At 40.9% G+C, this 12,270-nt stretch overlaps 1 protein-coding gene across 2 annotated transcripts in view; it reads right to left on the bottom strand.

The window, feature by feature from the left end:
• The window catches only part of adamts3 (ADAM metallopeptidase with thrombospondin type 1 motif, 3), a 148,423-nt gene that overhangs the window by 53,470 nt on the left and 82,683 nt on the right, over positions 1-12,270 (bottom strand). For both annotated transcript variants that reach the window (XM_086206881.1, XM_086206880.1), the window contains exons 6-7: positions 7,019-7,102; positions 2,160-2,316 (exon numbers count right to left, since the gene is read on the bottom strand). In XM_086206881.1, coding sequence (XP_086063007.1) covers positions 2,160-2,316; positions 7,019-7,102 — 241 coding nt within the window. The remainder of the gene's footprint in view (positions 1-2,159; positions 2,317-7,018; positions 7,103-12,270) is intronic.

Consider the following 12,270-nt stretch of genomic DNA (forward strand, 5'->3'; position numbering starts at 1 on the left):
GCATGAGATCTGAGAAGAGGTGCTGAGGTTATGAGCTGAATCCCTCTGGGTTTTACGTGCTTTTCCGGTCTTAGAGTCATGGCAGGGTCAGGTAATGCCCTTCGCAATGCTTAGAGTAGCCTTGAGCTTACTAAGATTCCAATTTCAAGCCAGAAGAGCGAAATGTGAGAAGGTTCAATAATTGGCAGATATAAAAGCTGCAGACAATTGGAGGAGCTCTGTCCTGACTCCAATGGCAGGTTTGTTAAATCTGCATTTTTGTCTTTCTCTCCATTTTTCTCCAAATTGAACATTGCCAGTTCCCTCTACCAAGCTGCACAGTTTTTGTTCCACCTGTGCTATAAAACTGGGGAGCACCACAGACTACCTCATGCATCCTCCATCACATGTGGAGATATCAGCCACATCTTTTCACAGCTACCCTTATCACGGCCAATGAGCGGAGGAGCGCAGCGCCCAGAACACACACCCTCACCTGGCCTGCCACCTGTAGACAAGGCCAATTGTGTCTGCCCAACCTGATCGAAGCAACACAGGAAAATGAACCAATGGCCTCCATGTTGTTATGCATCACGACAGTCCCTTGCACTAACTGGATGTTGATGGCTCGTTTTGAAGATGAGTTGTGCTTAAAAGACAATTTGCTGTTAATAGTGGTCTCGAGGTACTCACAACTGACGCCTCTTTTATGAGTGCCACGCAGTGGAAAGGGTCAGCCTTAAACCAGAGACGTGAGAGGAGCTTCTTTATGCTCCTTGCATCTTTGAATCATCAGTTCCTCATTAAAATCTGTAAGTGGGCTTTGACTGGTGCAGTTTTTGACTCATGGTGACATTGACAAAATGCTCCTTTTTAGATTAGGAGCCCCAGAGGATCATATCAGGATCATGATGGGCTGCAGTTGAAGGCGGATGAGAAATCAGAAAAAAAGAATCCTGGCATTTAATTTTTATGTCTTGAGTTAATATGAATGTGATTCTTATTCCTGTAAATTCAGCAAAGTAATATGAACTTATACACTGTCTAAAGCAATTAACCTCCCCAAAGGCTCAGTGTAGATGCAATGCCTCCCTCTACTAAACTGTACATATATTTTAAGGTTGTTTTTATGCCTTTACATCAACAACAGCCACAGATTGAAGGTATTCTGTTTTCAGGTTTTCTGTCCATTCGTATGTACCGGTATGTAGATCACTTTCTTCTTAATGAGAAACACCCTGAAACTATTGCTTGACAGGCATACATCAACTGCAATGCAGTATTTCAACTTTGTAAAGGTCTTTTTGGAATAACTCTGAGTAAACAAACAGAAGACACGGAGGTGTTTTCCAGCAAGCATAGCGTTTGTGAAGGTCTAAAATGTACACGTTAACAATTTGACAAAATGTCACTGTTTCAGTGACGTCTACAAAGACTCCAGCAAATCAGGTAATATCAAACATGTTTATTATGTCCATGTTTATTGTACTTTCTTGTTTTGGTCCTCTGTGTTTACACAAATGAAATATTAGCAGATTATCCAAAGCAGAAGTGCTTCCCCACCCAAAGTGAAAAATAAAAGCAGCTCCTGTTGAAACAGACTAATAAAAAACACATAAAGCAAGTCCAGTGGGCTTTTAGGTTTTCTCTCATTGTTTTAGTTGGGATAAAACAAAAACACAGGCAAACAGTCAATATCTGACAGAGTGTAAATTGCCTTGAGCCTCCTCCTTACCGGGTCTGCATCCACAAGATTAGAAATTAAAGAAAGGTGCCAAATACAAAGGTCCATAGGGCTGCAGAATGTCTGCGCTCGTCGCAGTGGTTATTGGTGTTAAATGGCTGATTGATAGTTCTATTTAAAGGCTTATTTTTCTGAATCAGACAAAAAGGCTTATTAATGCTGCGCATGTATTGAAACTTTCATCTTTACAGCTTGCAAAACATGCAATATTTGCATAATAGTTAGACAGCATTAATAACAAGGCAAGTTGTGCAGTGCATTAAAATGAATCCAAGTCAGTGTGAGCCTCTTAATGACCATTAAAACGATGAATGAATAATGTAGTCGGTCGTGATTAACAACTTGAAAAATATTTCAAGACAAGACACTTTGGCTGGTGTGTGTTGGGATGGAAAACCTCATTTGAACCAAACCAGCATGTCCTCTGAGCCCTTACCTTGCATCCCTGTGGGGCCAAAGCCTTGGCGAGTGAGGAAAATTGCGTGGTCGTGATGTTCGGCATGATCAGGATCACCTTTCTGCTGTACAAAGGCCCATCGGCACACGTTCTCCAGGCTCCGTGATGGGTTGCCTCTTTCAATGAGGCTGATGGACTAACAGGCAGGACACACAGAGAAAGATGAATGCTTATCACTGGACCTTAAAAGTGTAAATGATTATGTAAGTACTCGGACGGGAATTTAAAATTGCACAAACTTCTAATTCTCCTGATGACTGAACTTGGGATAATGAAGACAGAGTGAACTTCCTCTTGCCATTTTAAATTGAAAAATACCATGCATAGCACAAATATTTTGTAAAATAGTTGTTTATTCATAATATTCTTTATCTTTCATGTCAATGTGTCCATACATTCCTGTCCCTATTCATCATCACTGTTCCAGAATGTGTATCTAGGTGATAAATGTGCAATGCAGTATCTTTGTTTTTATCAAAAGCAGCACTGCCTAATTTGACGGTGTCAACCGGTCAACAGTATTTGGCCTGTCCTCGATGAGACATGCTGGCAGCAGGTGTTAGAAAGCAGGGGTTTGGCATAATGTTAGTGTCCCTGTCGCTCACTCTCAGGACGACAGTCCAAGGCCAGCTCACTCTGTCTGACTGCAAACGGCAGTATTAAGATGCTTGATTCCCCGCAATCATGGTTAGAATATCAAAATTGCTTGTTTTCAGCTGAAACATAATGCAACTTTCTTAACAATGCTGCAGTTAAGAATCGCTGAAAATGTCTGAAACAAAACATCTGGTTTTGTCACGAGAAGATCTTGATTATCTGGCTTAAAACATCTGGGCATGCCCTGGAATCTAACAAAAAATAACCAGTTTGGTCTCCCTTCTCCTCCTATCTCACACATGGGTTGTCACACATATTTTAAATTTATTGACAATTTGTCATGAGAACAACCTGAAAACACTATCTACTGAGGACTGTAAAGAAAGGTTTCCCATTATTCATTCAAGGCAAGAAAAGTGTTTTTGTAGAATATTATCAAGCCACACTGAAGGTGACCTTTTCGAAATCTTATCAGTGCATCCTTTGTACCATGTTTCTAGAGATTTTGCAAACAATACAAGCTTGGAGGCTTAAAAATTATTGTGAGGTCTTAAAGGTTGCGCTTCACTTTGTTTAGTTGGGTTTGTTTTGTTTTGGGTTTTTTTTTCAATCCAGCCTGGGAAGAAATGTTCATGAATTTCTTTTTCCCTCGGTGTTCTGTTCCAGCCGGGAAAGATGGCTTGATCACCTCAGAAGTGTCCGAATTTTTATTTCTCCACAACAAACACACACAGTTAAATCTCCAACATGCTCATTAACTGTCTATTTCATTCATCATTTCTGCCAGAGCTTTTCAAGCATTTTAGCCAATATTTAGTCCAAACTGGGCTTCTAGTGTTCAGCTTATGTACCTTTTATCTGGGCTCATCACTGCAAAGAAGGATTAAATGAGCAAACAAAATTGGTAAGATATATGAACTAATGGTTGAATATAAAGATCACGACATGTAATTTACTGGGTGTTCTTTTCATCAATTTCTACCACATAGAAGAAAAGCTTCTTAAAAGCTTAGTGCTAATGTCTTGATTGCAAGTAAGTGTTCTGTCTTTTTATCAGGTATTTTACCAAGCAGTGATTGGTAATAGGCGGCCCACATGCCAAAACTGGCTTCCAAGCAATGACATCTGATCTGCAACTGACTGCACTTCAAAAATCGTTTTGCTTTTTTTTGCATTTCTGAAAAAATACTTCTGGAAAAAAAGCTTTCATTCTCTGTGTCGAATGGAATTTATAAAATTGTATTCTGCTCTTCTTACTTAGAAACCTCTGAAATAGCCCACATTATATTTCTGGTATGAAATCCACCTGACAGCGTGGTTATTTAATTGGTTTAGTGAGCCTTGCAGTGGGACCTGTTTCATTGAGGCAACAGCCTTCATCGACTTGTCAGCAGCTGGATCCTTAAGAACTGTCACCGTCATTTCTTTCAACACCTCAGTGTTGTCACTGACAGGCTTGTTATGCCGCATAAGCACCAAAAACAGAATTCTGTCAGGTCCATTCACGTCAAGAAACACAAGAGATGATAATGAGCTTGATTTGTTTATTATAGAACAAATTGGCAGTATGGCTCTGTTCAGGAGTCCCCTGATGATTTTTCATGAGCACCATGAAACAGGGGACCAGCAGCGTGAGGGAAGGTTCTCCCAGTTTAAGACTGGAAGAGCAAACATACCCCCGTGAACAGAGCAGCAACATGACATGGAACGATCTATGCCATGTATACACGACAAGCTGGGGAGGTGGAGGGTAGCAAGTTGTGAGCAGGAGCAACTGTACTGCAAATAGCAGCAGCAGTAGCAGATAGCAGCAGATAGCAGCAGTAGATAGCAGCAGATGGCAGCAGCAGCAGCAGGCTGCAGTAGATAGCAGCAGATAGCAGCAGATAGCAGCAGCAGCAGCGGATAGCAGCAGATGGCAGCAGCAGCAGCAGGCTGCAGTAGATAGCAGCAGACAGCAGCAGATAGCAGCAGATAGCAGCAGTAGATAGCAGCAGATGGCAGCAGCAGCAGGCTGCAGCAGATAGCAGCAGATAGCAGCAGCAGCAGCGGATAGCAGCAGATGGCAGCAGCAGCAGCAGGCTGCAGTAGATAGCAGCAGACAGCAGCAGATAGCAGCAGATAGCAGCAGTAGATAGCAGCAGATGGCAGCAGCAGCAGCAGGCTGCAGCAGATAGCAGCAGCAGCAGCGGATAGCAGCAGATGGCAGCAGCAGCAGCAGGCTGCAGTAGATAGCAGCAGACAGCAGCAGCAGCAGCGGATAGCAGCAGATGGTAGCAGCAGCAGCAGGCTGCAGTAGATAGCTGTAGATAGCAGCAGATAGCAGCAGCAGCAGCAGCGGATAGCAGCGATGACAGCGGGCAGAACGGCATAGCCAGAGCTAGCAGAACGGGAGTTGAGGCCGGGTGACATTTAAGTTGAAAGGGGCCAATCAGAAGCAAGGGATTTGCTCAGCTGATGCGGGGCAGCTGTAGATCAGCTGATTGATCAGTTTGATTGATAGACGGAAAGCCAATAGCGCTTGACTACCACGGCCTGACAGAACTAACGCTAATGCTCGATTTGTTATGGACTGGTAACATTCGGATGAGAGGTGACAAGTGAGGCCTTGTACTAGAACCTTGATTTGCCAGCTTGCTGCTGGTGCTTGAATTTTGTCTGGAACTTAAAGGCCACTTGAAGTGCTTTCCCTCATTTAAAATTGTATTCTCTGGTAACACGAACAGCTACATTGCAGATGAGACTAACCAGGAAGGATGGATGCATCACTGTCTTTTCCATTCCTCCTTCTTTGCCTCATTTTTGCTGTCAACTTTCCCCTTGAGACTTTTTGATATTGACATTTTTCACTTGTTAGCAAACAACATTTATGTACACAGGAGTAAGCGAAATGATAGTTCCCATATTGACTATGTAGTGTGTGATGCAGTACGTGATTTCAAACCAAGCCATATCACTGTTGTGACGCTATTGTTTCTTCCTGAGTCTGTGCATGGATCCTTCTCAGCCTCCCTCACTGTCTGGATCTATGTCCTGTTGCGTGATTAATTCTGTTCATATTTCAGTTTCTTTTTAGTTCCAGCTTTTATAAGATTCTTTGTTCTACAAGCCTCTCCTCAGTCTACCATTTCACTTGTGCTTTGAGTTTACCCGACTGTTCCATTTTGTTTGTTTAATATATTTGAGCAATACTTCAGTTCATCCAAGCCTCTGTTGATTTTTGCACCCGGTCCTCCTGCCACTATGACAAATTGTAAGAGCATGGGCCAAGGAAAAGCCCATTGAATCATGGGGCAGATACAAACAGTATATGTCAGAGTGGCCTTCCACAGTGGTTGTCATTCAATTTCATCTGTTTCATACAGATCTGTAGCTCCAAAGATACTATTAGGAAAGGCCAGCCATTTTATTAGAGGAGGCATGCTGGCACCACACTGGATCTATGCATTCACTGGAAATGCTTACTGATGTTCTGGAATGGTAATGACTAATTAACTCCACAGAGAATGTAATGTGATCATCTGCCTTTACCTGTTAGCAGGATGTCTGAAAAACTAAGGATTTTGATTACATTTGGTGAAAAATTAGATAATATTTATAGGGAACAAGCGATAAACTTGCTGCGTTATTCTCAATCAAATTATAAAAAAAAATGAAAATCTTTCATCAAATCTTTCTTGAAATGTTCTTCATGGTGTGGTAGGTTTGTGATCCAGAGGACATATTTTTAATCTAATCATTGATATCTTTGAAAAAAGGGATTTTTAACGATTAAATTAATTGAGGCAACAAATTCTAATTCAAAGAAAAGGTGTTGTATGAACATCCGAGACTGTATGGATCATGTTGTGGATCAGTGTCCAGGAAGACCTCTTTTACAACTGCCAAGAAGACAATTAATGAACAGATTTTGATGATGCGATGTCCATGTTCTGAATCCATGTGTAGCTTCCGTGTGGGGGTGGGTGCTCTGATTGCTTTTTCTGATTTTTGCTTGCATTTCCGAGATTGAAAATGATTTCTGGATTAATTAATTGATAATGATCACTTGTTGGAGCCCCATTATACATTTAGATATAATCAGTTTCCATGATGTGATGTCCACAGAGTGGAGGAGCTGCTTGTTGTCTCTCGGCAACAGAGCAGATTTTAAGTCTCCCACAAACCGATAAATAAACAGATGCTCTCCTATTCTATGGCTTGTGTTGCAAAAAAGAGTCTTACTGTATGATGAAACTCACCTTTGCGTACCCCAACATGATCATCCTCACCAAGACCACATTGATGTGCACTCCAAGGGACTCATCGTGGTAGATCTCATTCACCTAAGAAGCAGGAGAAGCGCATTAACAATTAACTTTCAATAGCTCACACAAATAGCAGTTCTTTGGAGGCATTGGCCTTATTGTCTAGTTACAAACAGCATTTCTTCCGGGGCATCTGCATCACACATCTCACCCCTCCCTCTCTGTTCTTAGCTTCTGCTTCCCACTCATCAGGATAATGGAGAAAGAAAAACTTTATTTGGAGTACCGATCACTGACTATAAGCATAGATGTGTGGAACCAATGTTTTGTGGCATTCTAAGAAAGGGAGAGTTGAATGTGGAGGAGTATACTATCATGGTAATCTTACTTCCAGACATGGTTGTTGTTATGAAAGAATTATAAAGGAAGTCTGAGTCAGCATCTAAATAACGGTGTCTGCAGTAAGTAGCTTTGATTTAGTGCGTGTGCTTGTGTGCCTGCTTGTGTGTGTGCCAATGCAAAATAGCAATATACGAAAACCAGTGTGTTGTTGACAAATGTAAAAATATCAGGTACAGCAAAGTCGGCCTTAGTCTAATGTTGTCTTGTAAGAGGGTAAAACGTCCACAGTACTCAGAGAGAACAAAGGACTGACATGTGAAGAAAGATTTTTAGTTTTCGGACTGTCTCATCTCCCTGCAGCCTCAGAAGTAATGCTTCGAGAAGTGGGTGAGTCAGCAACCTGTCAGTGCACAACTCAACTCAGGTGGCCCGACATCCTCCTCTCGCTTAGAAAAAAAAAGGAATAATGTAATTTTTTCAAAGCCCCAGCTGTGGCCTCCTTTTTGGTTTTCATCGCACATTTTTACATGCCATTTTCTGAAGCTGTTATCTTCCAGCAGCTTGTTTGCTATCCTTTAATCAGCAAGAGGGATCAAATTTCCCCTTCGGGGATCCATGTAACTCACTTTATCTGCACAAATGTGGGACATATTCAACTTGTGGAATAATACTGCACTCCTGCAACCAAAATCAGGAAAAGAAAAAGCTCTGCAAAACAGAAGAGTGTTTATTTTACGCCAAAGCAGCTGGCGAATGAGCTACCAGGAGATCTGAGGCACTACACCAGAACAACCTTCAGCTGACCTTTTGTTGGGTGGATGTACCAGTCCTCCCGGGGGGGCATGTACTGTAGCTTCACCAGGATGTTCACTATTGTTTATTTCAATGACTATACAACTGGCTTAAGAATATAAGAGTGAAACCACCCCCCCCCCCCTCCCACACGCACACAAAATATTCTGGGGAACTAGAAAAAATGATAAAAATGCTTTGAAAAATTAGTTAACGAGTTAATTGTTGACAGAAAGCAAATGAATTCTCTTTTTACTGTTGCTGTTGTGTTTTTTTCTAGAAAGTTTCTTTTGTTGTACCAAGCAGCAGCTTCTCTCTGAGATGTTTCGCTGCACCAGGCAGCTTCTCAATAAAACATAACCTCTTACACCGCGCCTCTAGTCAAAGGACTTCAGTATAAGTAAGCACAGCATTTACCAGCTAAGGACACAGATATTTCCTTTGGAGATAAAATGAGGGTATTTATCAAGTACAGTAAATGTTGTCTGTTTGGTATGGAAAATAGCAATTGTCTGCTACCTCTCAGTCAGCCAACTTCATGGAAGTTTCTTTACAGCTTGTTTGCTACATACACGTGCAAAAAAGAAATTTATCTTCAATTAGCACTCTTTTTCATATATTAGACTCATTAGTACATCACATATGTCTATCATTGGACCTTAGTTGGAAATGTATTCATGATATTATTATTATTATTAGTAGTAGTAGTAGTAGTTTCTTCCTGTAAAAAGGGTATTTTTCCGCCACTGTCGCCGAGTGCTTGCTCATGTGGGAATGTTGGGTGTCTTTCATTTGGATTGAAGAGTAAAGTTCTAGACCTGCTTTGAGATGACTTCTGTTGTGGTTTGGTGCTATATAAATTAAGATTGACTGATTGAGTGATTGATTAATTAAGGCAGCATGGTGGTGCAGTGGTTAGCACTGTCACCTCACGGCAAAAAGTTTCCGGTGTCGAGTCCTGGCTCAGGTCCCCCATGACAACAACAGGATAAGCGGAAGGAAATGGATGGATGGATGATTGATTGATTTCACTTTACTGGTTTGCACTCTGGTTACATGCATAACTGCATTTCAATGCACTTCAACTATGTACAGTTGCAACTCATTTCAGCTATACTGCATGTATCTCCTGCACCTTGAAATAAAAGCTCAATGCATTTCATTGACAGGTGACCTTAAAAAAAAGCATCTATGGCTCCAGTTTTCTTCAGTTATAAGCAAATCGACCATTCAGTACCAGTCAAATCAGTGGAAAAAATGACATTCTGTCCTACTTCCTGACACCTCACATGAAAAGAGCAGCAGGACAGAAGCAACAGGAAGCCTCACAGGGGGCTAACGATTTCTCCCAGAGCCTCTCTACACCCAGGGTAAAGAGGAGGAGGAGGTGGAAATGTTTCACCAGCAGATAATAAAATGCATCACTCTCACCTTTTTATATTTAAGACGTGCAGTGAGGGATGGCAACAAACTCCAAAGTGCTGTATAAATCAAGGTCTTCCATTCCTCACTGCCTATGAGGCAACAATCAGGCACAACATGACCCCTCATCATAGATAGGGATTTCATTTTGAAAACAAGACATATGAACTCTGCTGGTCATGAACTGTATCTGCTGACGGAGCAGGTCGACTGCCGAGGGAGACTCTTCTTCAGGATAAACTGAGATTGCAACATCTGTTATCTTTCTTCCATGCACTGATTCGTTTCCTGGAAGGGTTGCTCATATCGACGAATCACCAACTTCTAAACAGTTTCATCTACAATTGTGCAGTGGGACTCCGCTATTGTACATGCTCAGTCTCACTTTTATTCAGTGCATGTCCACTTTGTCTGTACCCACAACACACTCTTATTATTGCAGAGAAGCAGAAGATGGATGGAGTTACGAAATCAATACCCCTTACATGATTGCTTTCTCAGCTGAGATGGCCACTTTAAAACATGTAATCAGTAAAAAGTGATTCAGTTCTAAAATCCATCCATAGTCTTTAGTTTTCCTTGAAAGTTTTACAGCAGAATACAAATGGTATGAACCAAGTGTAAAGTAACATAAAAATATGGTCATAAAATGAATATGAGTCAAATTTTACAACTGTGATGTTTAACTATGTTGCTCAACATGTAAACAAGAACAATACACTGGGTCATGTAGGATTCATTACAAAGCTGTTTTAAACTGATTTTCCTTGAAATATACACACAGGAAAGGAGGTTTATACTATACTTTCCATCTTGTTCTAATATCTGGTGGTGATTTGGAGTTCCAATAATAGGTCACATCATGCAGACGCTATTGGGGAAAAAAAAAGGTGAATCCAGCAGTGCACTGAAAAATGCATTTTGGACTAAAACATTCATAGAAAATATCAAAGGCAATAAAATAGAAAGAAAAAAGATGGAAGATGTGTCCTTTACTTCTACTCATAGTAATATACCAACATCAGTTCTAATTTATCTATTTATGCTGTTGTGTTACAGACTGTCTAACTACATTTCTTTGTACAGAAATGTTCAATGACAATAAAGAAACCTTAAACCTTATACGAATATGGAGTATGTCTGGATGCTATTTTGAAATTTATGAAAAATATATTTCATGTTAAGATCCAATCCATCCATCCATCCATCCATCCATTTTCTTCCGCTTATCCTGTTAAGCGTTGCGGGGGAGATGGAGCCTATCCTAGCAGCCTTCGGGCGAGAGGCGTGGTTCACCCCGGACAGGTCGCCGATACATATACACAGACAACCATTCACACTCACAGCCACACCTACGGTCAATTTAGAGTATCGATCAGCCTCGTCCCCATTTGCATATCTTTGAACTGTGAGAGGAAGCCTGGGGAGAACCCACACAGGCACAGGGAGAACAAGCAAACTCCACACAGAAAGATCCCGTGCCAAGCCGAGGCTTGAACCTTCTTGCTGTGAGGCCACAGTGCTGACCACTGCACCACAGTGCCGCCCTTCGACACGAAGATATTCATTTAAATTGTTCTCTTTTTGAGACAAGATGCAATATACATAATAATAATTTTAAAAAAATTCATTGTAATGAATTGCAGTTGTTGTTCCTACATACTGTGATTCGAGCATTGAGCAAAAGTTTACACCTAACACTTTCCACTGACTTTGTAAAGGTCATCCATGCTTTTACTTCCCGCAGACTCAGAGAAACACTTGAATTAGCGACAATAACATCCATTGACTGCAGCTAACATAAGATGCTGCTGTCTGGGATATAACAAGTGAAAAAAGAAGCCACCAAATCACAGTAGTCCTTACTAACCTTCAATGATTGCTCCTTGAGTTCTACAGTTGATTATAACATTTCACTGCTCATTTTTAAAGCCTTCAATGGTCTCCTTCCTTCTTCCTTCCTTTGTGGTTTGCTAATGGCATTGCTGCATTAGATTGTCTGGCAGGGCCCTCCAAGGTGTGACAACATGTTACACACAAATCTCCATCACTGTAACAACCAGACAGGTGAAAACACATAATAGTTTAACTCTAACAATTTTTTTTTTTTTTTACCTCAGGTCCACTACTAAAAATGTTAAATAAAAAGATAGAGAGATGATAAAGACATCTTTTCTGCCAGTGTTTAATCTCATATCACTAATTTTACCTGATCTGTGAACCTCATAGATTGCTTGGGCATTGATTGCTTGCTATTGATGTTATAAAAGAGACAAGACAAAACACACAGAGGATAGATGCTGCTATGGGCAGTCAGTGGTTTTAAGTAGGACATTGTTAATGGAGTTTCATTTATGATAAAGGATGTTACAATAAAAGAAAGGACTTGCGTCAGTGCTACATAAATTACAGTTATGTACGTAGAGTGTGTCTGCAAGCTTCCTGCGGAAAGTGCACATATACATAAAGGGCATTCATACATTAAAGCATACATACATCCAGTGTAATTCTCTGGGAGATAATGGGAATCAGTGTGTTTCTAGTGGCTCTATCTTGATGGACTAGATAAGTCAAAATGAGGGAAAGAAATCAGATGTGGAAGCAGACAAGAAAAAGAAAATGAGAGATGATGAGATGTGGGGAGGAAGACAGGAGTAGATAGGTAGATAAAAGGAGTGTAAGAAAAGGTA

Source organism: Aulostomus chinensis, chromosome 6, assembly GCF_037954235.1.
Source record: "Aulostomus chinensis isolate RoL2024-O1b breed Wild chromosome 6, RoL_Achi_v1.0, whole genome shotgun sequence".
Lineage (NCBI taxonomy): Eukaryota > Metazoa > Chordata > Actinopteri > Syngnathiformes > Aulostomidae > Aulostomus > Aulostomus chinensis.